At 37.8% G+C, this 27,871-nt stretch overlaps 3 protein-coding genes across 3 annotated transcripts; all 3 read left to right on the top strand.

The window, feature by feature from the left end:
• Positions 1-459: 459 nt before the first annotated feature.
• LOC140934072 (major facilitator superfamily domain-containing protein 12-like) lies at positions 460-10,363 on the top strand. Its single transcript, XM_073383755.1, has 12 exons — positions 460-581; positions 1,332-1,864; positions 2,328-2,436; positions 2,516-2,626; positions 3,468-3,528; positions 4,057-4,670; positions 4,766-4,858; positions 6,100-6,192; positions 6,608-6,781; positions 8,054-8,151; positions 9,195-9,328; positions 10,064-10,363. Exons 2-12 carry the CDS (start codon positions 1,350-1,352, stop codon positions 10,123-10,125), a joined length of 2,064 nt encoding a protein of 687 aa, XP_073239856.1. The 5' UTR covers positions 460-581; positions 1,332-1,349; the 3' UTR covers positions 10,126-10,363.
• A 3,670-nt stretch (positions 10,364-14,033) lies between these two features.
• Positions 14,034-22,673, top strand: LOC140934071 (uncharacterized). The gene is made up of 12 exons (XM_073383754.1): positions 14,034-14,164; positions 15,615-16,147; positions 16,429-16,537; positions 16,632-16,742; positions 17,086-17,146; positions 17,973-18,670; positions 18,804-18,896; positions 19,267-19,359; positions 20,075-20,248; positions 20,432-20,529; positions 22,119-22,252; positions 22,540-22,673. Exons 2-12 carry the CDS (start codon positions 15,627-15,629, stop codon positions 22,587-22,589), a joined length of 2,142 nt encoding a protein of 713 aa, XP_073239855.1. The 5' UTR covers positions 14,034-14,164; positions 15,615-15,626; the 3' UTR covers positions 22,590-22,673.
• Positions 22,674-26,064: 3,391 nt separating this feature from the next.
• LOC140934070 (major facilitator superfamily domain-containing protein 12-like) lies at positions 26,065-27,072 on the top strand. Its single transcript, XM_073383752.1, has 3 exons — positions 26,065-26,564; positions 26,735-26,843; positions 26,932-27,072. The coding sequence occupies exons 1-3, from the start codon at positions 26,140-26,142 to the stop codon at positions 27,070-27,072; spliced, it is 675 nt and encodes a 224-aa protein (XP_073239853.1). The 5' UTR covers positions 26,065-26,139.
• Positions 27,073-27,871: the final 799 nt, after the last annotated feature.

The raw sequence follows: 27,871 nt of genomic DNA, 5'->3' as shown, positions 1-27,871 counted from the left end.
CGGTCTTTTTATTCATTAAAACCGTGAATTCGAACCATCTAAAAACCTGTGTTCCAAAGTGCAAGTAAATTGTTCTGTGTTTTAAGCTTTTCCAAAATCGTTGTTTGCAGCTCAATGGTCGGTTTTGTGTATGGCTCGTGGTCTGGATGCTGTTTTCTACAAGTTTAGCGGTATAATAATCCGTGGGTGTTTGACACACGTACTAACAACGGTGATCTTTTTACGGTGATCTTTTCACGTGTTCGTGGTCTGGATGCTGTTTCTTACGAGTTTACCGGTTAATAATCCTTGGGTTTTTGACCAATCAGAACACACGTACTATTAACGGTGATCTTTTTTTTTTCACGTGAAATGATTTTCACGTGTGGGTTGAAAATGTTTACGTGGAGAGCATTAATTATTAAAAATGCATTGATACCCAGCGGTTATGATATTATATTTAAGTCTTAGCCAACTCGACGCTCGCCATGCATTCACGTGTAGTATGAACCAATCATCTTGTCAACACCAACAAGCTCATTAAAACATCAAGAGCAGTCAATGCAGTATACTTAACCTGATTCGCATCTTGGTTTCTAAAGGTAAAAAGAACAATGTTTAATTTTACTTCCATAACGTTAAATCAGGATAATATATTTTATAATACGATACTCACTAGATAATTCGCGACTTTGCACTGACAAATGCGAGCCAGCTAACTGCCGGTATGGGCTCGGTATCAGAGCTTCGGTTTTGTTGCTAGTTGGTAAATTGCTGAGTTCTTCTCGAAGCTTTCTACACCAGACGAAATTCACACAGTTGTTGTCTTCAAAAACTGCTTTCCAGCTTTGAACCTGATAACTTTAACCCTGTGGCTGAGCAGCGAATAATGAAACTCAGGAATAACTCAAAAAGATTCTGGTCATAGTAGTAAAATGACGCCATCATGCAAATGGCCTATATATATTCGAACGAATATAACGTATGCAAGACGAACAGTCCGTATTTTTAGCTTCTCCGAATCTTCGTGATTAATAAGCAATTAGCAATCCACCTATAATATCTCTATTCTGTTATCAAGAAACCTATCAACCATTACTATGTTTATATGTCTTTGCGTCAAAATTTCAGTACGCTCACAGCTATGTCTTCAGAACCTCTGAGTCGGAGTCTCTATGTCACATCTCCTGTTTCCGGGGCCAATTGTTAACTAATTGTTTTTGTTCATTGTTTTCCCAACCAATTCCGTAAGGTCTTAAGGGAGCTGCAATGTCGCCCTAAGATTTGCAATCTTTACACATTAGTCAAATGACTAGTCCCGCGTACATTAACACGTTAAGTTTATCTGGCAGGTAATAAAGACCATCAGGATGTCAAACCTATGCTGCCGATATTTGGAGTCAGATTCGCAGTCTGGAACTCGCGCTTTCCAGCGTTTTGCTTGTGGAGTTGGTCACATGATAAATGATATAGTGCGTCAGTTACTCATCTCATTTCGTTTGGTTGTCTTTATACAAGTGTTTGGCCTTTCTGCGGCTAATGCAGGCTGGTTGGTATTGTATAATCTTATCGGCGTCGCTGCAGCTTCAGTAATCAACGCGTTCTTGATTGACAACGTCAAAATTCCATTTTTGTCCCCGAAGCTTGGAAGAAGGAAGTCTTGGCATTTAATTGGTACCGTGATTTCAACATTGGTTGTCCCATTGTACTTTAGTCCTTGTTTCCTTTGCAAAAGTGATCGTGGACAATTGCAAATGATGATATACTTAGCAGCCCTTACTACACTCTTGTCATTTTCGTTCAGCTTGGTTGAAATTGGTCATCTTTCGATCATTCCGGCAATCGCCAAAGATCATAGTGAAGCGGCGGAATTAAACGCATGGAGGTATTTTAATTTTAGTTTCGAAAATCAGGGGAAGTGAAGCTTATTATATTAGCATTTTAAATCTGAACACTTGTCTCATGAACAACATTACCTGAAATATTGCGCGCAGTGGATTTTCATTGTACGTAATGTATAGCGCGCAGACTTGCAGTATCCTGCGCCGCAGGAGAAACTAGGTCTCCCTGTGCATCGCCAAGGTTGCCAACCAAAATTAACGATGTTGCATTATGGTGTCATATTCTTTAAATGGACTTAACTAACAATGAGTAAAACTGTAAGAAAAGGAAAGGAAAAAAAAAGAAAAACTGTAAGAATCTGGTAGCTGTAAGGAAAAATTAAAAAAAATTAAAGGACGTCGTAGCGCAAATGTCCTTAACTAATGATTTTTTTTTTTGCAATTTTTAATTCATGTTTTTATTTTTATTTTTGTTTTTGTTTTTGTTTTTGTTTTTTTCTCTCAAAGGACATTTTTTTCCTTCTTGAGCGGCATTATCACCTTTATTGTTGCCTGGCTAATATTTGGACAAGACAGCAATGACCATCTCTCGGCGGAGAGCTCTATGGATTTTACGGTAATTAAGAAAGAGTATAAAGATTTAACACTGCCGTTACAGGTAAGGCCGAAATAACACCGTTTCTGTTAGTCTACAGGTTATGACTATAATTTTGACGGGAATAGGTCTGCTGTTTGCTGTGATATTCCACGGTGCAACAAAGGAGCCTTTCGAAGAAAGTGATGAACACTTTTCGAAAAAGAAGCAGGTAAGCCAGCTTTAAAAGCTAAGAAAAAGTCAGTTCATTTCAGTAATACGTCTCTGACTAGAGAAAAGTGCAGTTGCATTATCGAATCTCGGACACCCAGTGCATTAGGTTTGCAAACGTAACTTTATTGAGCTTAAGACGGAATCCATCCGGAGATTGAATAATTTTAATTTTCAGAGGACAAACACCTTGTATCAGAATAATTCAAACATCATCGCATCCTTTTCTACATTTTTCAAGTGCTATAGATGTAATTAGTTATGTGTAATAACAACAAAGAAAATTTCTTTTGGAGCCCAAAAAAATAAATGTCAAATTTCACAAGAATTGTGAAAAAAATGTAAAGTTCTGAAAATTTCGTGTGCAAGTTGTCATTTGCGAAGTTTGACATTTATTTTCTCGGGCTCCCATAAGAAATTTTCTTTGGTGTTATTACAGATAACTAATTACATATCCCTTGAAAAATGTAAAAAAGAATGCAATATTCTTTACCAATTATTCTGCTACAAGGTTTTTGTCAACTGAAAATTAAAATTACTCAGTTTCCTGGTGGATTCCGTCTTAAACTGGAGAACGGTCAATTTGGTGCATGTGGAGACCATACTACTGACTGATATAAGGCCATACAAAACTGGAGGGCGTGGCTCTAATCAGATAGAACAGTGTTAGCCTGCCAGTTGACTGATGGAAGAATCATGTAAAGGCAAAAACTTAAGTCACATCAAATCATTAAATCCATTCATCTTGAGAGAGAAAGCTGAATTTGCATCTCAATACATTGAAGGGAAACATGGGAAGAAAATTAATTTGACGTTTATTGTTTTTTTACTCTCCAAAACAGAACAAGACATCTTTCATTCCACCGCATGCTCTTGTAACGGCGATGACGTTTCAAGGAACAGGTACGCCTTATAATCGAACAAATGAAGCTTCAAGTTAATCATTTTTAAACTTCAACACCATCTGACATTTAAATCCTGAAGAGCAAACTACTAGCGCAAGGAAGGATGTCATAGCAGAAACCAGTTTGATAATTATAGCTTGTAGGACAAGATGTTTCAAAGTGTTGTACGATATCAGGAGCTGATTACTCCTGATGATATTTCGACTTTAATACAAGTCACATCCATCTTAGGGGCCCACCATTTAGGCTAATAATCCTTATAATGGATCCAAAAATCAAATGGTCTGCCCCCTCAAGCTTCTTTTCCTAGTAACCTCTGTACTCTTTAATTTAGGGTCAGTAAATTACATGTGATAAGCTGAGTGAACATTGTCGAGAGGCCTGGTCTGGCTTGTACATATTTAGGACTTGCATGTTGTTGGCATTTTTTAAAATATATAAACAGCTCGATCGATGCCTACTTTGAAAACTTGGTGCCTGCCAAATTTAACCTCCTTAAACCGTTACCTTATTTAATTTTCCTTAGAATTGTGTCCTCAAGAGCAAAGAATGCATGACGCGTTCATGGATAGTCTGAATGCAAAGGGCAAGGAAGAAACAAAGATAGAAGAGATAGGACAGGCGAGAAAGCAAATTTTTCTAAGGCGATTTGTGGAAGCCCTGTTCTCTTTTAATGGAAACGATGACAACATACCTCGAAAAGAACTAACTTTTGACAACATCAGCGCGAAGGAATCAGCGTCCAAGGGTGAGGAGGAAATGTTAAGAGAGGTCAGAAGGTTGCCCAATGAACGAAAAATTAGTGTTCTTAACAGTATTTTGTGGGGAGTGATAGGAGTGGACCCTGCGGAAACAGCTGTTGAAAATAAAGATGAAGAGTCTAGGATCTCTAACGATGTTAACAGCTCTCAAGGAACCAACTACACAGCATCAGAGAACAAATTGGGTGTTGCTGAAGTTTCAAATAAAGGACACAGCATTCAGCTAGAGCCATGCAGAATAGAAACAACAGAAGAAAAAATACAGACTATCTGTTCAACTTCCTCTAAGCACCACACGTGTGACCTGGAATCTGCTCCACAAGTCACACCAAAACCTGAGACAACACGAGCCTGGCTTAAAGATCCACATCTTTATAAGGTAATTTAGGGCTCAAAGATTTTACCCCAGTTGCTTCATTATAGACGTGAACTACTTCTTTTCTTATTATCAATTTTCTTTTTCTGTTTTCATAGGTGGCCATCATCTTCACCTGCACAATGAATGTAATGAGCCTTTCATATAGCTATCTGCCACTGTTTCTCATTTACAGAGTTCAGTTTCAAAAGGTAACGCATAGGTACACAAAGAGCTGTTTAGTCGCATTTAGTGCTTGGAGCAAAGCCTATGAGAATCTAATATCGAATAATTGCCGTAAAACGGCTGTTATGAAAAAATATGAATTGAAAACTAAAGTATCACCCCTAAGGATTCTACTGAACAAAATTGAGGGCGTTCTAGCGCTAGAAGACCTAAAACCACGTTTTTAAATTTTCTATACATTTGTCTGTAAGAAAGTCCCGGGAAAAATTACAGACAAATATATGGAAAATCTAAAGCAAGCGTCCGAAGAACTTAAGCACAGGTACGCCCCCCAAATTTTTAAGTACAATCCTTTGCTTTGTAGCTTTAGTTTACAATTTATCCTTTTTTTCAGAACAGCCGTTTTAAGGAAATCATTCGACATTCTCAGGCCACTTAAGGCATGACTACCTAGTAATTAAATATGCATTTTGGTAAATGCTATTTATTTCAGTGCTCCTGAAAAGTGAACTACAAATCAGGCTGAACGAAAAAAACACATGAAACGTGATTTCAAATAACACTTGACATCGCTTCGTCAATGACGTCACAAAACACGTTTTCCTAAACGGGGGAGGGTTGAAAACCTTAATCTTAGGAATTTTCACTACCAAAATATTACATAAACAGTGTAAATCGTAAATTCGCCTTGTATGATTGGAAATGTTATTTATCCTGTTAGCTATTTAACTAATTAATAAGTCACATGACCCTTTTCCCTTTATTTACCGATTCCTATATAACACAAACACACATACAAGGCGAATTTATAAGAACCTTTTTAATAGCCTCGGAAATGTACCTAAAAGAACTTGTTGCTCTTTCATTATCCTTTCCCCATTTTAGAGTAAATATTTTGGCCGTTAATTCTCAATTATCATTTACGTGACGTAGATTTGAGCTTCTAAAATGCACTCATATTGCTAAGGCCATTACGCTACATTTGTAGTTCAATTTTCAGGATCATTGATAGAAGCAAACCGTTCTAAATAGCATTTTATCAAAATATGCATATTTAATTAGATAGTCATGCCTTAAGTGGCCTGAGATTAGATTCTCATACAAACACTGTTAGTAATTTCTCACGTTTGCCTACTCGTCAAGATGGCGTGGAAAACCGTGACAAGGTCTATTTATATGCCTCGTTACTTACTAACGAGCCTCAATTGGAGAATGATTTTTAAATAATAATTGTACAATATTGAATAATTTGTTTTTCCTTGCGCAGGAAGCCATTGCTTATTTTCCACTTATAATGTTAATAAGTGCAGCTGTATCCTCGGGAATTTCAAAGAAGCTTGAAGGAGTAGCAGGATCCAAGGTACTAATCATTAAGAATATGTAACGTATGTAAACCAGGTTTCGTTTACCCCCATTATAACCTCCATTGCATTTAAATAAAAAATATATAGTGATTTCGATTTTGATTAAACGGCAACAGGGCTATTAACCCTCATTTAGTGGTCATTAATGGAGTTTCAGATATGTGGGAGAGTTGGGGTACAGCTCTAAACTTAACTATCGAAAGGCGTGAGTACGTGTACATAGCTGGGATCCGGAGTTTCTAAACAGCATCGAGTTCAACTCTCTCATCACGATTTCCCGTTGATAACAAACTCTTTTAGTCCCCTACCAGTCTACGTTTTTCATTAACCTGGCTTATTTCTTTTGCCGTTTTTATGGCAGGATGATAAGCATGATTTATTTTAAATCGACAATCGCATTTTCTTAATCAGCGTTGCTTCACCTTGGCTGCCTTTTTGGTGATGGGAGCGGACGTGTGGTTTTATTTCATCACCAAGTCCAACAGAGTAATGACCTATCCGGCCACTGCGTTACTGGGTTTTGGATTCTCCGCCATGCTCGTGAATGCGCTTAGCTTCGCAGCAGAGCTAATAGGAGAAAACAAAGTAAGCTCAATAAAATGTGATGATTGATATACAGAGTGCTCTTAATAGTATAGTACGGGTGAAATTAATCATCTTGTGGTGGAATCTCATCAACGGCTTTGAATATTTTGGTTTTTGATTGGTTGATTAGGCCATCTATCTCTTTTTTATCTTTTTTTTTTTTTATCATTCAGCGTCGAATGCGTTTCCTGATATTGGGTCGGTCGGATTGAAAAAAAAAAAGCTAAAAAAATCACAAGAAGACTCGGAATAGGCGGCCCTCAGGTACCCCAGGATGACGTTAAAAGTTAACATTTACATATTTCGATTAACAAAATGCACAATATACTGTAAAAAATGTTCCTTTTTTGTTCCTGGTTTTCTATATGCTCTTACTATGCTCATTTTTCAGATTAAAAGAATTATTTTAAGCGAAAAATGGTTTAACGACGTCGTTACCTTTTTTTTCTTTTTAAAAAATTTGGATGGGTCTGACGACGCTAAAAGGAGATAAAAAAGAGGATGGCCTATAAAAAAAAAAAAAAAAAACTATTCATACTAGGTTGATTCACGCTGTCGTAGAAGGGAGCGCTAACAAGTTTGTGACGTAGAATCACTGAACCCTAACTTAATTATGCAAGTTGTATTTCTTGCCTCTTACATTGTCCATTCCAACGACCATTTTTTTTTCTGTTCCAGTTCTCTGACTCTTTTTGCGGCATTAATCATGATTATTTATTAGTTGTTCTTTTTCCTCCCCCCTCCTCCCCCTGTTCATTTCCTTTCGGTTTTCCCTATTACCTGCTACGCAAATAGTAAGCTTATACAGAAGATCGAGACAAGTCAAAGCCCCAGGCAACAAGGCCCATTAATCAGGAAAAAAAGCCAAAAGCAGATCAAAAATTGAAAACGTCATGCGGGCCGCGAACCGTTCCAATTCATTTCGTCTAACACCTAACGTTGTTTACATGAGAAAAAGATGTGGGAGGGGATCAAGAGGATAAGAAGGACTCAGGGGGGAGCTGGGAAAACAATAGAAAGCTTCAGCAGTTTTCTTAGGCAATGTGAAACCATTAGGTACTGTGGAATGGATACTTTCGTACAGAATTGCCGTGATTTAGTTTTGTTCGGGCCTTAACCCGAGGTGTGAGATCGTCACGAGACTAAACTTGTAATGAAATGAAAGCAAAAAATAAAGCATCGGTAAAGATGAGCGCTATTCTGTTACTAAAAAGGCATAATGTCTTACTGAGATTTTTTTGCTGATGCACAGGTAAATTCCTTTCATTTTAGAGCACTTGTGGCGTTGTATATGCTTGTATGAGTTTGATGTCCTATCTAACGAACGGCACATTGATGACTGCGATACAGAATTTGTTTCCTGAAGGAAGGTAATTGTTTGTTTAGCTTAAACAACAGTGGTTTCAAGAAATCAGCTAGCTCTTTACGTGTAGTTTTAGTCCCGGAGGTTGAAAATCATATGAGAGACACACAGCAAGTCCGACACTGACCAGCACAGGCCGACCCAATGTTGGTATTCGAATGTGTCATTTGCTTTCCAGCGCTCCGTCGTGAGGTTCCTAGCCAACAGCTCCCAAATGTGGGAACACAAAGACAAATTTTAATTGTAATCAGCTCCCAAATGTGTTGAGTGGAGCTGGCACTAAAATAAGTGTCTTCGCGTAAAGCACAGGGCACCTGATCACGGCCTTTTGAGGTCGAACAGATGATAAACTACAGCTGCTGATAAACAGCTGCTGGTGAGGAAGAGACAGATGTCCTTGGATGTCACCTCGTGAATGATATGGCTGTTTTCACGCGTAAAGGCTGGCTTTCACTAACGACAGAGTCGGAATCGGAACCGTAAGAGCGCTTATGACCTTGTGAAACTCAAAAATCGTAATCGTAAGCGGAGTTATAAGCTCGACGGAATCGGAATCGGAAGAATCAGAACGTTTCCATTTTCTTGCTACTCCGCTTATTACCCCGTTGCTTCGTTCCGCTTAAGATCTAGTGAAAACCAAATTGTCGGAGTCGGAAGCAGAAACGGAAGGATAAGCCAATCATAATGCTCGTTAAAGCGCTTTGTGATCGGTTTAGTTCTTCTGCTTCTGCTTGCGACCCCGACGACCCAGTTTTCACTTGATCGTAAACGACGGAGTCGTAAGCGTAATGACAAGGCTGTTTCACTAGATCGCATAGTTCTTCACGCTTCTGTTTACGACTCCGTCGCTGGCGAAAACCAGCCTTAAGGAACTGGTAAAGCAGTGGGTTGGTATACGGGTGCTCTGCTTAAGCTAAGATTTCTCAAAACAGCAAATGTGAATTGTGCCAAGGCCTTGGTTTTGGAAAATATATTCTATAAATGTATTTTGCCAAAAGAATTGGTTTGATTTCCAGGATTGAGACGTAGTAATTTTCATTCCCTTTGCAGTAACAATGAAGACTGTGAAGAGTGTGGAGATTACGTTCGTCGCGTGTTTTCATTCGTGCCAGGCTCTCTCGCTGCTCTCAGCTTGCTGATTGTTCTGCTGTTTCCTGCTTCAAAAAAGATTTTCAAGACAAAAGGTGACAGAGGTTCATTTTATTTAACAGGCTATTTTTGAGTTGCCTCAAGCCTCTGTTTCAAAGCGAAACTAGGTGCGAAGCCATTGATATGAAAATGATAATATATTCTCATGCAAATAAAACTCATTTTTAAAACAAAGGTTTTACACTTAGCCTCGTTTTGAAAAGTGAGAGTTTTTGGAACTCAGAATTGTCCTATTTTGCCCGTTCGCTTGTATAGGTTTTATTATTTGTCGCTGTAGAAGAGTGTTTATCCTGAGTTCTTATTAACATGGCTCCAATCAGTGGGAGAGAGGCAGCACATGTTACCGAATTCAACTCAATTACATTTGGAAGAGGGAGAATTCTTACACCAGAAAGCTCCTGGTAAGAATCGAACTCATGATCAGGACCCTCCGCGTTCTAGTTTGGATAGGTACTTTTTCGATGTAGAGTTACAGTACAAGCTACTGCAGTATCTTTATATTATACCCTTGGTAGCCTTTAAAATAATTGAAATGACTCAACAATTAGACAGCAAAGAGTTTCACTTTTGCTTTAAAATCCTTGAAAAAAAAAACATGAAAAACAGTGAAGACGATATGAGGGTGACCTGTAAAGCCGCTAGTTGTGTGGGCTCCAATAAGAACAAAAAGACAACAAAAAGAGTTCAGAAATTTTACTGAAAACAAGGACACTCTTCGCAGTCTTCTAGATAATGAGCTTATATTGTGATCATTGTCTTTATTTTTTCAGATTCCCAAACAGATGCTAGAATGAATTGTAGCAAAGACAATGACGCCTTTAGTATGGAATAAGAGTAAATTAACATTGTTAAAGTCCAGCGTTCTGAGAGACCTTCTGCAGAGCTCCATTTCAACCCATATAATCAGCCCTTTAAAAAAATCAATTCAAGTTTAATGTGGAACTCATTTGGAGTTCTGGGTACAAATAAGCCCATAAAATTAGAAAATATACACTTTAGACCCTAACTAAGGTTCCAAACTAGAGCAAGTTAATTATTTTTCTCAACGACAAGGCCTAAAATTCAGTGTTTAAACACGGGACACCGTATATGAAAGAGGTGGGGATGCTCGTCGTCTCGCTTAGGAGTGTAAATTTCGTGCACGCGAAAAAATATGAAAATATATTTGATATGTATATGTTTAATCCTTTTGATTTACTCCATTCATATAATCCAAGTTTTCTCATTTGCATGTGTTTTAACATGGTCTCTTTTAAGGGTCAAAAAAGTTTGGGCCACGCCCAGATCGGTCTCCTTTAGGGGTTTAATTCAAAATTTCCGACGAGCATCCCCGACCCTTTAATATGCGGAGTCCCCCTCCGGAAAATAGGTTTGCTATGTTAATTAGAGAACCACAAGACTGAGGCAATTACAGAAAGCTCCGCGATCGCTGAAGGAAATCTGATACTTCCGATTGTAAACCTCGATCATGCAGAGGGTAATTTTTTTTTTGCCTGGCAGGTTATAAAAATGGTCTCACCAATTCAGTATTCATGCAGTCTTTTGGAAAGGCCGGTGTGAAGGCGTGTTAAGGGGAGATTTTCCCGCTTGTTATAAAGTTTAGATAGCATTTCTCAAGCAGCGCCGTGCCGCCTCTCTGAGTGCATGTGTTCAACTGACTGTTAGTTAGACTCAATGGTTGTCTTTACACTAGGCTGTTACGTAAGAATTAAGGGCTGCTAAGTTTTCCTTAGGGTGATTCCTTAAAAAAAGAACCTAACATAGATTGTAGATGAAACTTAGTGCACTGATGTAACAAGTCAAGAAGATGATAAAAAAGTAATAAAAATTGGGGGTCACCGTGCTCGTTTTGACGTCACAATGCTGACCAATACGGCTATTTAGGACCCTTTTACAAAAACCGCAGGCAGCACAAAACTAGACAGAAAGGAGAGTTTTTTTTTTCGATGGTGCATGTGGTATCACACAGAATTTGACTTTAATGTATTGTTTATCCACTTACGTACCAGAAAAATGCCTTTTAATGCCCTTGTTTTTACTTTACGCTCCAAAGTAGAATTAAATTGGACACGCGCTATTCGACCCGTCATAACCCAATCCGTACAATTTAGTAAAATTGCCAAACAACTGAACATAGATTTGTGCCAATTTTTGTCTCATCGAAAGGAGGCACTGTCCTTATTAAAATCATGATATAAAAAATGGGGTTACGGCACTCGCTTTTGCGGTAGAGCTACAGAAAGTGCGCACCAAATGCATTTCCTCCTATTTTTGAGAGAGGATTGGAGCGAGTGTCAAAAATAGAATGTATGTGAAAGGGGGAAGAAAGTATTAATCCGTTTTTACAGAATTTACATCGAGATATCACATTTAGGACTTAATGTGATAAAGAAAGCGTTTAAATGAAAATCAAAGTGAGTAAGCACAAGTTAAACATCTACTATCGAGGTTCTCCGAGAGGAAGTCGGACTCAGCAACACGCGTGCTGCTTACGTTATGCACATTCCCAACACATCGAGTCTCACCTCGGCAAGAAACAACAGCGAGCAAAAATTCCAATAGCGTTTCTCTTCAGTCAACTTCATTTTCATATTGTTACTTCACATGCTCTTTTTTACGGCGGCCATCTTGTTATGCGCAGTAAGAGATGCGCAGTGAAAGACCAGGGAATCACCTTAACCAAAAATGCGTGTGTGAAGGCCTAAGTAAAATCTCAAGTAACTTTACTTTGCATCTCATTAAAGTCAGAGAGTTGAAACGATTCAAGAAAGTTTCAAGCGACTTGAAAACCATCCTTAATCAATCTTAATTATGTTGCGTGGGAGAGTAGTCTTAAGTTAACCTGAAGTAAAAAAGAATCGGTTGTGTGTGAAGCTTTATTTTACTTGAAGTAATTAAAATTTACTTGTCTTGAAATATTTCTTAGCTTATTTAGGCTCTACTAAAGACTACCAATGTAGTCTTCCATCTCCCTCTAATGTAAATAGTTTCCAAATTTTGGTTCTCTTTCCTTGAAATGATAGAAATTTGCCGATTTATGACCAGTTAGGCAGAGTTTTTAAGTTCTTCGATCACTGGAATAACATAGAATTGACAAAAACTTAATGAAGTTACAAATTTCTCGTCGTATAGTTACTGCCAATTTATCTATTCTTCTCTCAATGTACGTACTGCCTGGCAAATAAAAAATGAACTGTATTTTCTTCTGGACACTTCCGTAACTCACTTGATATTGTATAACAGTAATGGAAATTAGATTTCCTCTCTTAGGCAAGACTATATAGCTAGCATAACAGGCGTTATTTTTTAGCGTTTTTTCAGGCAAGAGCAGATTATCGCAAGGTGTGCTTGGGATGGCGTGGGCGAGCGTGCGGGGGTCAGAGCGCCAGACACGCGCGACAGTGGAAGGCGCAGATAAAAAAAATAACATAAATTAAATAATATTAAGAATGAATATTTAAGATTTTGATAATAATAAACGCCTGAAAACGCCTGTTTTGTAGGCTAGCAAGACTAATACCAATTTGTATCACCAGTGTTACAAAAATGTATGCTACTTACATCAAACGACCAGACCGTACCATAAACTTACTAGACAATATCGGTTTTATTTTTAAGTTAACAATCTCTACAGATGAATATATATAGGATTGTGTGGAATCACCTGCAGACTTACTGGCTTCTAGTTTTTTATATTTCTACAAGCCCATTTATTTCTAAGCTTGTAAATGAAAAGGTCTGAGCCACCCCAACAAAACACTGTGTGAAAAATATAGTCCATCAATTGATACGAAATTTACCGACTTAAAATTGAAGAATACAAGAGCCGGATATATCCCGTGATCGGGGATATCAGAAACGTGACTTCGTTGCATGCATAATACGTGGAGCATTAAAAAATTGACACGCACGAACTGAGCATTTTGAAAGTCTTCCTGATTATTGCAGTGCTTTAGAGTATGACTGAGCTGACTGATCCATTTTCCAGTATTAGAACCAGACAGGAAGTTCATCGATAGAGTGGGAGTAACTGGGATCACACTTCCTCCATTCCGATGTGTAGTGAAGTGACGCCTTTATTTATAGAGCCCGGTACGAACACTTGACAGTTATGGTCTAAACTGATAAAATTGTGGCCCAAAGGAAGCTGGAGGAAAAAAAAACGCCCCTCCTTTGTGGAAACATCTTCTTTGGGATTCATCATAGATCGAATTAAACTATTCTCCCGCTCCACTTTGAAAAGAAATTAAAATAATGTAATTTGACAGAAAAATCACAAATAAGATACTGAAGACATGATATACTAGGCAAATGGATTTGAATCTTGATGACCACGCTGTAGGATTACGTCAATGCAAAGTGCTTCTTTATGGTCAAAGGTACTCAAGCATTTATGATTATTCGATCATACGTTCCATGATAATGTACTTCGATTACTTCGATTTGTGGTCCGGGGCTTAGCGCCCTTATGACTTCTGGTTTTTCTTCACATTTTAGTGATAATTTTAAACACCACTTATTGCATTTTCTTCAAGCGAGCATCTTACCGAGAACCCGTTACGTTGCACAAAGCAGATGCCCTTAAAATTCTAACTGCATCAATTCATCCATGACTTCTTGCGTTATCATTAAGAATAAAAGTATACACCCCTGACCTTGAGCTTATGTAAATCTTTTTTCTAAAAGGTGGGTTTAAAAACATCACGTCCTGTCAATGATCACGTAAATTTAGTTAGCCGACGAAGATTGTATATAACTATTTTGGATTTCCTGTAACGCTTACAAATAGCTTTGTTAGCTTTGTGAATCAGTTTAACTTTCAGAAACGGAAAAACGTTTCATTTATTTACCTTGCTGGGTTCTCTTGAAAGGTGAGTACCCATATTTTAGTGGATTTTTTTCCTTTTATTTTTATTACCTAATAACCCACTTCAACTGTTATAACTAAAATGAGTAATTTTTAAGTGCAGTGATTTGAATTATTTTTGGCCTTCGCCTCGGTTTTGATATCTCAACTCCATATGTTCTGCTACGGTCTTCCCAAGCTTTTCGGGATCTTCACTGCAGTTTCCAATTGGCTATGTGATTCACAAGCATGTTTGTCCGTTAATCACTGACATTTGATACGGGATTCGGAATCAAAGTCGTCGACATTAAGATCCAACGACGCGACCTCTACGAGAACGTCGCTTAAAAAGTGAATTTGCGTTCTTTCAGTCTTTATCGCAATTGTTCCTACCCACTGACTTTGTCAAATCCAGGCGAACCCTCCTGGAGTTGAATTCCCAGGGACCATATTCAAGTTAAGAAAGAGAAATCAATTTCGTCGTTGCCTGTTTACGTAGTCCATAAAGGTGGTGTTACGCGAGACGATTCGCAACGATCATTTTCGCGACAACACATAAGTCAACGTTGCAATGTTGGAAAAATGTGGTAGCTATTCGAAACAACGTGGCAACAATGTTGCAATGCTGTGTTGCGCTAAAATCGTCGTTGCGAATCGTCTCGTGTAACATCACCTTAAAACGCGAAAACAGGCATTTTCACGTCGTAGTCATGCAAAAACGGGCAAAGAAATGTACAAACAAGGTTAGCGTATAATGCACGTGCAAAGTTGTTGTTTTGCTTAAAAAACCTGTTGTTTTTTTAAGGTCTCGTTGTCGTCCGCTTCGTTGGGTCTTAAAGTCCTTAATATCTTTCTACATCAAGAAACTCCTTCTTCAGTGATACTTTTAATTCGTGTCTTTCATTTTAATAATTCTCTTACCCCAATTTCTGGAAGTAAATGCAACGTAAGGCAATTTTAGTACCAAAATAAAGTGCCTAATGATGTAGGAGTTTGACTCAAGTCAGTTGACCAAAAGATTAAGTTAGACTAAATTAAAAAGTAGTTTCCAGAACATCCCTCGTTGAAGTTGAACCTATACAGGCTGACTGTGTTTATTCAATTTGAACTTGATAATGGCCTGGAATTAGACTGATTCAGAAACTATTTCTATTAGATAAACGACTCTAGTCATATAAATAAATAGGTGTGGCTCTATAAAAACGCAGGCTTTAATACACGATTCTCGCGTTTTTAGTCTAACCGACCATAACTATAAAAAGATTAACGAAATATTTCACAAGGTCAAGTCCTAGGTGCGACCATTTAGGTTATGCATAACCGGCATAAAGACTGACAACCTATAAATAAGAATTTATTTGATTTGACCGTTCTTCGAGTCGACCTTAAAACGTTAAAAATATCAGTGGAGTTCAGTTGGGTTGTTTGTAAAACTAAACCCCAAGTTAAAAAAATGCATGTTTATCTTTTGTCAGCAAATTACAAGCATGGGAATATCTAAACTTTGCTGCCATAATTCGGAGTCAGGTTTGAACTCTCGAACGCCAGTCTTCCAACGCTTTGCCTGTGGAGTTGGTCACGTGATGAATGACATCACTCGTCAGCTTCTGTTTTCATTTCGTTTGGTTATATTTATGCAAGTGTTTGGTCTCTCTGCTGCCAATGCCGGCTGGTTGATGCTTTACGGACTTTTCATTGTTGCAGTATCTTCAGCAATCTGTGCGTTCCTGATTGACAACGTCAAAATTCCATATTTGTCCAAGAGGCTTGGAAGAAGGAAGGCATGGCATTTGATAGGCATTGTGGTGGGTGCAATTGTCACTCCATTCTACTTCAGCTCCTGTTTCCTTTGTCAGAGCGATCAAGGGCAATGGCAACTGATGATATATATCGCAGGTCTTAATACAATCTTGTCATTTTCATTCGGCATGATTGAAATTAGCCATCTTTCGATTATCCCTGCCATCGCTAAAGATCAAAGCGAAGCTGTTGAATTGAACGCATGGAGGTATGGTATATTTTTTTTTATTTATCCTCTCAGTAACATTAAATTAAAATTTCTTTTGTATTAAGGTGGTTTTAAGTTAAGTTGTTCGTCGATGTTTCAAGTGAACTGAAGAGACACTGGGACTGCGACCAATGTCGTTGGCTCACCGTTGTTGTGGCACCCCTGCCTATTAAGCATTTAATTATTACTCACTGTTCAGTAACAGGCGAAGGTAATAAAATAAAATAAATAAACATATAAGTCTGAAATTTTCTTATCACAGTTTATTCGTTTTCTTAAAGGACTGCTTTTTCCTTCTTGAGTGGCATTGTGACCTTCATCGTGGCATGGTTGATAATAGGACAAGATAGCAGCGACCATATATCGGCAGAGAACTCGATGGACTTTACGGTATAAATACTTGGAATATTACTTAAACAATATAAATATATATTGCGCGCACGAAAGCACGTTCTTTTAGCTTCTTTTCTCCTTTACATTTCAGGTTTTGACTTTAATTCTGGTTGGAATAAGTCTACTATTTGCTGTAATCTTTCACGTTGGAACAAAAGAACCTTCTGAAGAAAGTGTTGGAGAAATATCCAAAAACGAACCGGTAAGATTTGGTAAATGTTTACCTAATAACCCACCCTTAATATAAATGTCCGGAACCAGTAAATATTAAATATTAATTGTAACTCACTAACAGCTTTTCCGCGTAACTTAAATCGGTACGGTTCGGAAGGTGCATTATAGAGAACGCAGAGAGTTCCAAACTGTCTTTGGCACTAGGACCAAGCTCGCTTTAGACCATACGGAGAAGACAAACTATGAATTGAATAAATGAGGTTATAATTGTTTTATAAGAATATGAAACTAAGCTAAGAGGGTTAAATCTAAACTTGCCTTTGGTGCGATTATTTTTAATCTAAAGCTGTTTTCTCCTTTTCTCCTTTTAGAGAAAGATATCTTTTATTCCATCAGACACCCTGGTTAGCGCCATGACGTTTCAAGGAAAAGGTATGATTAATTAATTCAACCGAAATTTATCAAGTGTACCTTCACCAATTTGGTTTGGACATTCCAATCACGTTTGGCATGATGTAGGGAGTAGTATCTCCAAACACGGCCAGACGTACCGATTCGAAAGAAGGATAATCACAAGCTAGCGGTTCAGTAAGGAAATGTTTCTTGCAAATGCCTATTGATATGGCACAGCCCAGTTTTTTTCTTGGAATACATTTCCAGGTTACGCAGCTGTTTGTTGCCTGTTGTCGGTTGCCATCAATATACGTTCAACAGAAACAGCGTTTTCACATGATGTCACGTCCGCCATATTGGTTAGTTACAAAACTATAAAATGACAGCCATGTTGGTGTATCAAACCAGTCCTTTGAGAGCTGAACCTTTTTCTTGCGTAAAAACTTTCTTTTGTTGCAATAAATTAAATTTACATAGCAACAGGTCATGTGAGTGGAATCGCTTTATACAGCTATTTCGAGAAAGGCCGTCCAAAAAAATGTGCACGCGACAATCCCGGAAGATAATATGGGATATGATCAATACACTGTAGTTCCTATACAGTAGCTGTCGAACTTACTTCTTTTTTTTGCTTTCCACAAGCACTCGCAAAAATACGTCCATGGCCTCTCGTGCCATTCTCTCAAATTTCCTCGAGGAACTTGAGTGAACGCAATGCCACCCACAATGCCTTTCGGTATTGTCGCCTGCACTTTTTCCGACATCCTTTCTCGAAATAGCTGTATACTGCAGTAATTGTAACTGCAGCAGCTTTAAGTTACAAATTAATTAAGTTTTTAACTATTTCATTTTTTCTTCTGCCAAGATGTGAATCTTCAAAAACAAACCATGCGTGACGCTTTCATCGATGGTATAAAGACCAAGGCCGAAGAAAATAAGACAGGCGACACTGCGAAACAACCTTCGAGAAAGCAGAGTTTTCCCAGGCGCTTTATCCAAGCCCTATTTTCTAATGAAAATGACGAAAATATAGCTGGCGAACAATTACCGGCAGACAACAAGAGCTTGAATGAATCAGCTTCCAAACGCTCAGGCGAGATAGACGGGTGTTCTTCTTTTAAACCAAAAGATCAGGGCGAGGAAGAAATGTTAGAAGGCGTCAAAAGTTTGCCTAATGAACGAAAAATAAGCGTTCTTGTGAGTATAGTTTATGGATTGATAGGAGTTGACCTCGCTACTGATGAACAGATGAACGAAGAGTCAAAGATAGATACAAACTCTGAGTCATCGGGCAACATTGTTGATAAAGTAAACGGCATTCAAGGAACAAACATCGGAAAAGGAGCAACAGATTTCAAAGCTCACTCTTCAGTTTCTATCGAGCACATTGGTGTTGACAATAAAGGATATAAATGTGAAACAGAATTGGGTGTTCCTGCGTTACAAACCAACACGACCAAAACAGTTCCCCGAGTTACATCTGGTGACCTCGAATCTGCACGTCCAGTTTCGCCCAAACCTAAGACAGTACGAGCCTGGCTCAAGGATCCACATCTATATAAGGTGATTTAGGTTCTTGGTTTTTTTCTGCTTTTGCTTTTTTATATTGAGATTTGTAAGTTTTTCTGCATGGAATTATAGTTACCCATCCAGTTCTAATCGAAAATTTTGTCTGTTTGTGATTTTTTTTACGTAGGTGGCTATCATCTTCACGTGCACAATGTCTGTCATTAGCCTGGCGTATGCCTATCTTCCATTGTTTCTTATCCACACAGTACAGTTTGGAAAGGTAGGGGCCGGGGGTAAGGTATATATATAGTCACAAAAAATAGACACATAGCTAGTGCCACCTGCGCTAAGTCATTTTCAGGAGCATGCATCTAGTACAAGTTCTGTATTGATATAACGCACCCGTATTGGACACTATAGGCCATATATGGATGATACCTTAATTCAAATAATTAGCCAGATATACTCAGATAGTGGCACTTTGAATTTTGCTTTAATTCTATTAGTTTAAGCTGCTTTTTGGTAATACCTGCATGCATTAGAGATGGGTCGCGGCTTTGAAAAGATATTCACGGTCTTGTGTTCCACTAAGACGTCGTCAGTAAGTTGGTGCTACGTTTTTAATAATTTTTGCTCTACGCTTTGAACAGGAGGCCATAGCGTATTTGCCACTTATAATGTTGATAAGTGCAGCATTGTCTTCGGCACTGTCCAAGAAACTTGTAGCCATAATTGGAAGCAAGGTAAGAATCATTTCCTAGATTTTTTTGAAATTATTGTCCTATAATTGAAAAAGCGAAACGCACTTTAAGCAATGAAGAAATGCATCTCTCTATCTTGTTCTGTCTTGGGTTTACGTACATTTCCAACTGAAGTGGTCCAGTTGTGCTTCAGGAATGCTTGTTCGAAAATTGCGGTTTCATTGGAGACGACCTCCGAGAGTTCCGTGTCGGTTTGCATAATGGAGCGTATGGGTGCAGTGTAACTGCATGCAAGGCCGGGTCCCAGGCGTCCTTTTAACTACACCAAAGCCCGCTGCATTTCTAAATTTTTTTTCAAAACCGTAAATACCTTGTTTGAAATTGAAATTGAAAACGTAATGTAAAAGACTAGTCACAGTCCAACTTTTCTCTTAGATCCGTTACTCACAGCTAACGCCTTCGTTTCTCGCCCCTCGCAAATTCGCCATCTCACCGCTCGTGCTTGGTACCGCCGTAACTCACTTGAAGAAAATAAGAGACTCTTTGCAGACTAAAAAAATATGTTTTTCTTTCTTTGTATCTTTTGCACCTCTCATATGGAGATAAGTAGCTTTATTAGTTTCGAGTCTTTATTTACGCTATGAATCTAGTACAATTAGTTGCTTGGCCTTTGACAAAAACACCAACATTTTTTAGTAAGTTAACTTTAATTACGTTAATTTTAACACTGCGTGCTTTGTTTTTGTTTTCTTTCCAGTGGTGTTTTGTCCTTGCTGCCCTCTTCGTGATTACAGCTGGTGTGTGGTTTTATTTCATCACCAAGTCCAACAGAGTAATGACCTACCCAGCCACTGTGTTACTGGGGTTTGGCTTTTCCGCCATGCTCGTGAATGCACTAAGCTTTGCTGCGAAACTCATTGGAGACAACAAAGTGAGTTCAGTCATTTAAATGCCGCCGAAGAAAAGGACGACGATTAAGATTGATTTTTTACAATAACTACAAAGAATTGCCATGTAACACCATAACCCTTTGATTACAAAAATTCTTACATTTTTTGTCCTTTTTTGTGGAATACCAATTCTTCTGATCGGGTATTTTCTTTCTGCTTTATAGAGCACATCTGGAATCGTATTTGCCTTTATGAGTTTGATGTCATACATAACTGGCGGGATATTGATCACTACAATACAGAATTTGTTTCCTGAAGGAAGGTAATTGTGCACTTTGTAGTCTAAAAATAATTTTCAGCTTTTTCAATCTATGTGTCGGAGAATGACATCAACCGTCAATCAAAACATACCAAGCATAACTACAATGGTACTCAAAGGCCTCAGGATCTAATGGATTTACCTGGGGGAGTTCATAACTATGGCTATAACTTCTGCAGAGATGGAGCTGAATCAAAACCTGGCGCCGGCACAAAAAATACTCATTGTCCTTAACATTTTAAAGTATAAATAGTGTGTTAATAAATCATGTGATATTTCACACGTGACTATTTTTCTGAAAATCAGTTCAATAATTGAGAAACTGGTGGCGAAATCAAGAAATAACACTGATTTTCTTCACTTATTAAATATTTCTAACACTTCACGTTTGGAATGACTGTTCATATGCACTTTAATAAATATTTTTGAGGGAAAAAAATCATTTTAAAAGCCCAAATTTAATCTTGAATTACTTGAAACTTTCATTTTAAACTTCATTCCAAACTTAGAAAGAAAAAAATATGTTTTCCTCCTATCAGATTCCAATTTACTTATGCAAACAAAGTAAATTCGCCACCAATTAGCCAATTTCCCTCATGTTTAATTTTTTTGGTCTCGTCACATATCACGTGACCATAATGTTAAGGCACAAGAAGACCTCGAGATGAACTTTTGGGGAAAAATGCATCTTGTTCTTGGAATCGTAGCGAGAAAAACTGCCAATCAATCATATGCTTAAACACCCTTTGGGCCTTGAGTTATTAACTTCTTCCAAACAAGGTCTGTTCGGCAAACTTCCGAAGATATGCCGAAACCCGCGATTCCCCCCCTCCCCCTTGCCCCCCCCCCCCCCCCCCCCCTTTCACTCAGCCATACAATAGAGACCCTACAAAACAAACCAAACCAAACGAAAATAAAACCTAACGTCAGGTCAACTCGAAGGCAATGACCCACTTTTCAGCAAGCAATGGCCGAAAAAGTATAAGCCATAAGATGCCAGACCAATAGGGTAATGATCTGTTATAGAGTATACTGTAATGCACGATGGGATCATAATGCAGACTAGCCTGCGATAATACTCTCTGGGAGGCTCAAAGGGGAGGAATAAGGGTGAGGGGTCTCGGAGACTTCACTCGCATGCTGAAGCGGATATGATACGGTTTGTCAAATTTTTAATCTGACGTTCAGTCGCTCGAGGCCCGGCCTCGTCCGTCTTGTTCTTTGTCTGGCCAGAAATTAACTTCTAATATAAATAGAAACGTCTCGGTAAAGAGTCCTTAAGTCAAAAAATACCACACGAATTTTTTGGCTGCAACACTGATTGACCATCCTTGGCCCATTTATATTGATCGCTTTTTTCAGTTATGATGTTATTAGGCTCTTGACCACAGAAAAGAAAACTTCATGAATATACAGACATTGGATTATTTCAGACTGCTTCGTTTATTAGTCCTCGTTAAGACCAAAAGAGCATTTCCTCCACTACAACCAAACAATTCTATTCGCAGGAAATCAGGGATAAGAAAACAGCAAAAATTTAACATGCTTGAGAAACTGACTCTTCGCAAATTGAGTTTATTTTTTCTTTGCAGTAACGATGAAAACTGCGACGAGTGTGGAGACTACGTACGTCACGTGTTTTCGTTCGTACCAGGCTCTCTCGCTGCCATTAGTTTGTTGGTTGTTTTGCTGTTCCATGCTTCAAAAACCATTTGCAAAGAAAATGGTGAGATTTGTTATTATGATACTTTTGGAGTTATTGTTATTTTTATTTTTTTTTTTTTTTGAAAGAAACGTATTATTATGTGTCGGTCATGATCATTTGATCAGAAAGTGAGGGAGATTGCAATCAGAGTTTAGAATAAAAAAGAAACTTTTAAACTTTTATTCGTTCGTTTAGAGCTGCAGATAGAGTCAAGTAGTGTTAAAAAAAAGATCATCATATGACAACAATAAATACCAATGATCATTGTATGCAGTTCGTGTATTTTATTAGATCTATATTTTTTTCAGAGTCCCAAACAGTTGCCAGAAGGACGTCTGTTGAAGATACGCGTCTATAGTGCAAGGAGAAAGCTGCGGATGAATATTAGACGAAGTAGATAAGGCTAGCTCAGGCCATTCTTTCTTAAATTTGACCTTCAAACTAGCAAAAGATCTCTCGATAGTCATTCAAGTGTTTAGTATTTACAAGACGGTCTTGGAAACAGATATTGTAAAACAGAAGATTGCATCAGGAAAAAGGGAACTTAAGCAACAAAGACCGTCAGCCCAAACGTTTCTACTAACAAGACTTAGGGGCTGTACGCATTTCGCGATTATTTCAAGTCTACAGATGATCTGAATAGGATTGTGTGGAATCACCTGCAGACTTACTGGCATCTAGTTTTTTTTTACGAAATCATACGAAAACCTTCTGTTTCGTGCAGAGCTACCCTCACTGCTAAATCGAAGACTACAAGATATCGCTATATTAATGTACAAAGTAAAATATGGCCTCGCACCGAGTATTGTTAACGAACTATTTAAGCGGAAAAGCACCAGTTATTCACTAAGAAACAGTGATTTTGATATTCCGACTTTTAACACTATTAAGTATGGAAAACATTCTCTTAGATATCAAGGACCTCATATATGATCGAAACTAGATATTAAATTGAAAGGCTCCTCGAATATTGAATCTTTCAAAAAGAACAGTAGGAAAAAAGACCTAACGTCACTCTTAAACAACAACAATAGCTGCTGTAACCTTTGCAATTCTTAGAGACCACCTTTTATATACCGATTGTTTTATTATACAATTTATACATGCTACATATTTCAATTGTATATACATTATTATTATTATTATTATTATTATTTCTTATTTGTAAATAATTTTTATTTTTTGTGTCCCCAATTAGTTGTGAAAACTAAATACATTGACACATTAATAAAGCTTTTACTTTACTTTACTTTACTTTACTTACTTTTATATTCCTCCAAGCCCATTTATTTCTAAGCTTGAAAATGAAAAGGTCTGAGCCACCCGAACAATACACTGTGTGAAAAATTTAGCCCATCAATTGATACGAAATTTACCGACTTCAAATTGAAGAATGCAAGAGCCGGATATATCCTTTGATCGAGGATATATGAAACGTGACTTCTTCGTTGCATGCATAATATGTGGCGCATTAAAAAATTGACACGCACGAACTGAGCATTTTGAAAGGCTTCCTAATTATTGCAGTGCTTTAGAGTATGATCTATTTTCTACTATTAGAACCAGACTAGAAGTTCATCGATACAGTCAGAGTGACTGGGATCACACTTCCTCCATTCCGATGTGAATTGAAGTGACGCCTTTATTTATAGAGGCCGGTAACACTTGATCTAAACTGATAAACTTGTGGCCCTAAGGAAGCTGGAGGGAAAAAAAACGCCCCTCCTTTGTGGAAACATCTGCTTTGGGATTCGTCATAGATCGAATTAAACTATTCTCCCGTTCCACTTTGAAAACAAAATAATGTAAATTGAGAGAAAAATCACAAACAAGATCATACAGAAGACATAATATAAGGCAAATGGAGTTGAATCTTGATGACCACGCTGTACGACAACGTCAATGCAAAGTGCTTCTTTAGTGCTGTTAAGCTACATGTACCAACCGCACAAAGACTATAAGACTTTATAACTATGGTCAAAGTTACTCAAGCATTTATGATTATTCTATCATACGTTTCATGATAATATACTTCGATTACTTCGATGTGTGGTCCGGGGCTTAGCCCCCTTATGACTTCTGGTTTCTCTCCACATTTTCGTGATAATTTTAAACACCACTTATTGCATTTTCTTCAAGCGAACATCTTAGCTTACCGAGAACCCGTTACGTTTCACAAAGCAAATGCCCTTAAAATAGTAACTGCATCAATTCATCCATGACTTCTTGCGTTATCAATGAGAATAAAAGTATTAACCACTGACCTTGAGCTTATGTAAATCTTTTTCTAAAAGGTGGGTTTAAAAACATCCCGTCCAGTCAATGATGATGTAAATTTAGTTAGCCGAAGAAGATTGTATAGTTTCTGTAACTATTTTGGATTTCCTCTAACGCTTGCAAATAGCTTTGTAATAGCTTTGTGAATCAGTTTAACTTTCAGAAACGGAAAATCGAGTGCATTTATTTACCTTGCTGGGTTCTCTTGAAAGGTGAGTCCTTTTATTTTTATTATACATAACAACCCACTTCAACTATTATAACTAAAATGAGTAATTTTTATGTGCAGTGATTTGAAATATTTTTGGCCTACGCCTCGGTTTTGATATCTCAATTCCGTATGTTCTGCTACGCTCTTCGCGAGCTTTTTTTCACTACAGTTTCCAATTGGCTATGTGATTCACAAACATGTTTGTCCGTTAATCACTGACATTTGATACGGGATTCGGAATCAAAGTTGTCGACGTTAAGATCCAGCGACGCGACCTCTACGAGAACGTAGCTTATAAAAAGTGAATTTGCGTTCTTTCAGTCTTTATCGCAATTGTTCCTACTCACTAACTTTGTCAAATCCAGGCGAACCCTCCTGGAGTTGAATTCCTAGGAACCATATTCAAGTTCAGAAAGAGAAATCAATTTCGTCGTTGCTTGTTTACGTAGTCCATAAAGGTGACGTTTCACGGAACGATTCGCAACGACGATTTTCGCGAAAACACAACGTTGCAATGTTGGAAAAATGTGGTAGGTATTCGAAACAACGTGGCAAAAATGTTGCGATGCTGTGTTGCGCTAAAAATCGTCGTTGCGAATCGTCTCGTGTAACATCACCTTAAAACGCGAAATTAGGCATTTTCACGTCGTAGTCATGCAAAAACGGGCAAAGAAATGTACAAACAAGGTTAGCGTAATGCACGCGCAAAGTTGTTGGTTTGCTTATAAATTACCAGTAGAAAGTTCTCGTTGTCGTCCGTGTCGTTTGGTCTTAAAGTCTTTAATATCTTTGTGCATCAAGAAACTGCTTCTTTAGTGATACTTTTCATGTAATTCTCGTTTTTCATTTTAATAATGCTCTTACCCCAATTTCTGGAAGTAAATGCAACGTAAGGCAATTTTAGTGGCAAAATAAAGTGCCTAATGATGTAGGAGTTTGACTCACTGTCAGTTGACCAAAAGATTAAGTTAGACTAAATTAAAAAGTAGTTTCCAGAACATCCCTCGTTGAGGTTGAACCTATACATGCTGACTGTATTTATTCAATTTGAACTTGATATGGCTTGAAATTACAGAGGTTCAGAAACTATTTTAGATAAACAACTATAAGTCAAGTCAAGTCAAGTCCCAGGTAAGACCATTTAGGATAATATGCATAATCGGCATAAAGACTGACAACCTATAAATACCAATTTGATTTGACCGTTCTTCGAGTCGACCTTAACGTTAAAAATATTAGTGGAGTTCAGTTCGGTTGTTTGTAAAACTAATCCCCCAAGTTAAAAAAAAATGCGTGTTTATCTCTTGCCAGCAAAATTACAAGCATGGGAATTTCTAAATTTTGTTGTCATAATTCGGAGTCAGGTTTGAACTCTCGAACGCCATTCTTCCAACGCTTTGCCTGTGGAGTTGGTCACGTGATGAATGACATCACTCGTCAGCTTCTGTTTTCGTTTCGTTTGGTTATATTTATGCAAGTGTTTGGTCTCTCTGCTGCCAATGCCGGCTGGTTGATGCTTTATGGACTTATCACTGCTGCAACATCTTCAGCAATCGGCGCGTTCCTGATTGACAACTTCAAAATTCCGTATTTGTCCAAGACGCTTGGAAAAAGGAAGGCCTGGCATTTGATTGGTACTATTGTGGGTGCAATCGCCATTCCACTCTACTTCAGCTCCTGTTTCCTTTGTCAGAGCGATCAAGGGCAATGGCAACAGATGATATACATCCCAGTTCTTAATACAATCTTGTCATTTTCATTCGGCTTGATGGAAATTAGCCATCTTTCGATTATTCCTGCCATCGCTAAAGATCAAAGCGAAGCTGTTGAATTGAACGCATGGAGGTACATGGGCATATATTTTTTATTATTATTCTCTCAGTAACATTAAATTAAAATTTCTTTTGTAATTGAGGTGGTTTTAAGTCACGTTATTCGTCAATGTTTCAGGTGAACTGGGGAGACATTTATGAAGTCTGAAATTTTCTTATCACATTTTATTCGTTTTCTTAAAGGACTGCTTTTTCCTTCTTGAGTGGCATTGTGACCTTCATCGTTGCATGGTTGATAATAGGACAAGATAGTAGCGAAAATATATCAGCAGAGAACTCGATGGATTTTACGGTATGAATACTTGGAATATTACTTAAACAATATCTCTTGCACGCACGAAAGCACATTCTTTTAGCTTCTTTTCTCCTTTACATTTCAGGTTTTGACTTTAATTCTGGTTGGAATAAGTCTACTATTTGCTGTAATCTTTCACGTTGGAACCAAAGAACCTTGTGAATTAGTTTTCCGTCTTAATAAAACTTGTAACACCATTTTTACCTTATCTTTTAAGACTTTTTAAAACTCTCTGTTTCAATAAAGACTTTTGAAGAGGGTAAAAAATTCTCGCGTAGAAGTTGACGCGTACTGCTTTGAGGTTTTAGCGCGCGCAATGATAATGAAATTCAAACTAACTGTCGCGTTAAATTTGTTTAGGTAATAGCATGATTTGTAGTGATATTTGGCATAAATACCACGAGTGATATTTCGAAATTGTTTTACGTAATTTCACGTGCCGTTAGGCGAGTGAAATTTGAGACAATTTTGAAATATCACGAGTGGTATTTGTGCGAAATATCACTTACAAATCATGCTATTATTTGTTTATACTACTACCCACAAAAAGTTTGTAATTTTCACATGTAGGTATTTCAAATTAAGCTGAAATACCACTGCTCTAAGCCAATCAAATTGCAGAAATTTCTCATGTAGTAGTATATGATGCTAAAGAGAACAAAAATAACAAAAAATTAGTTGTTTCATACTTAAGATGTGCGTATAACCACGTTTTGTTAGAAAAATAACTTCACGGCTCTATCAAATTCTTTGTTTAAAATAACAGGTCGAAAATTGAGGATTTATTTCGAGCATGCACTCTTTCATCGCCTGTCACATTCCTCGAATTTGACCAGATCTCGCCTTCGGCTTCGTCAATAAGAGATCTGGGTCTCTGAGATGGTCTAGGATCTCTAGGATCCATTTCAAACAAAAAAATGTTACGGGCTAATCCGATCTCAGATCGGTCTAATTTCCAAAAGCGACCTCAGTGTGAACGAGGCCTATTCAGGAGCACAACTGTAGAAAGAAAACATGAAAAATCC

The sequence above is a fragment of the Porites lutea genome, chromosome 4 (genome assembly GCF_958299795.1).
Source record: "Porites lutea chromosome 4, jaPorLute2.1, whole genome shotgun sequence".
Taxonomy (NCBI): Eukaryota; Metazoa; Cnidaria; class Anthozoa; order Scleractinia; family Poritidae; genus Porites; species Porites lutea.
Note: the sequence above shows the minus strand (reverse complement) of the source record. Positions and strands in the feature narration are given on the sequence as shown.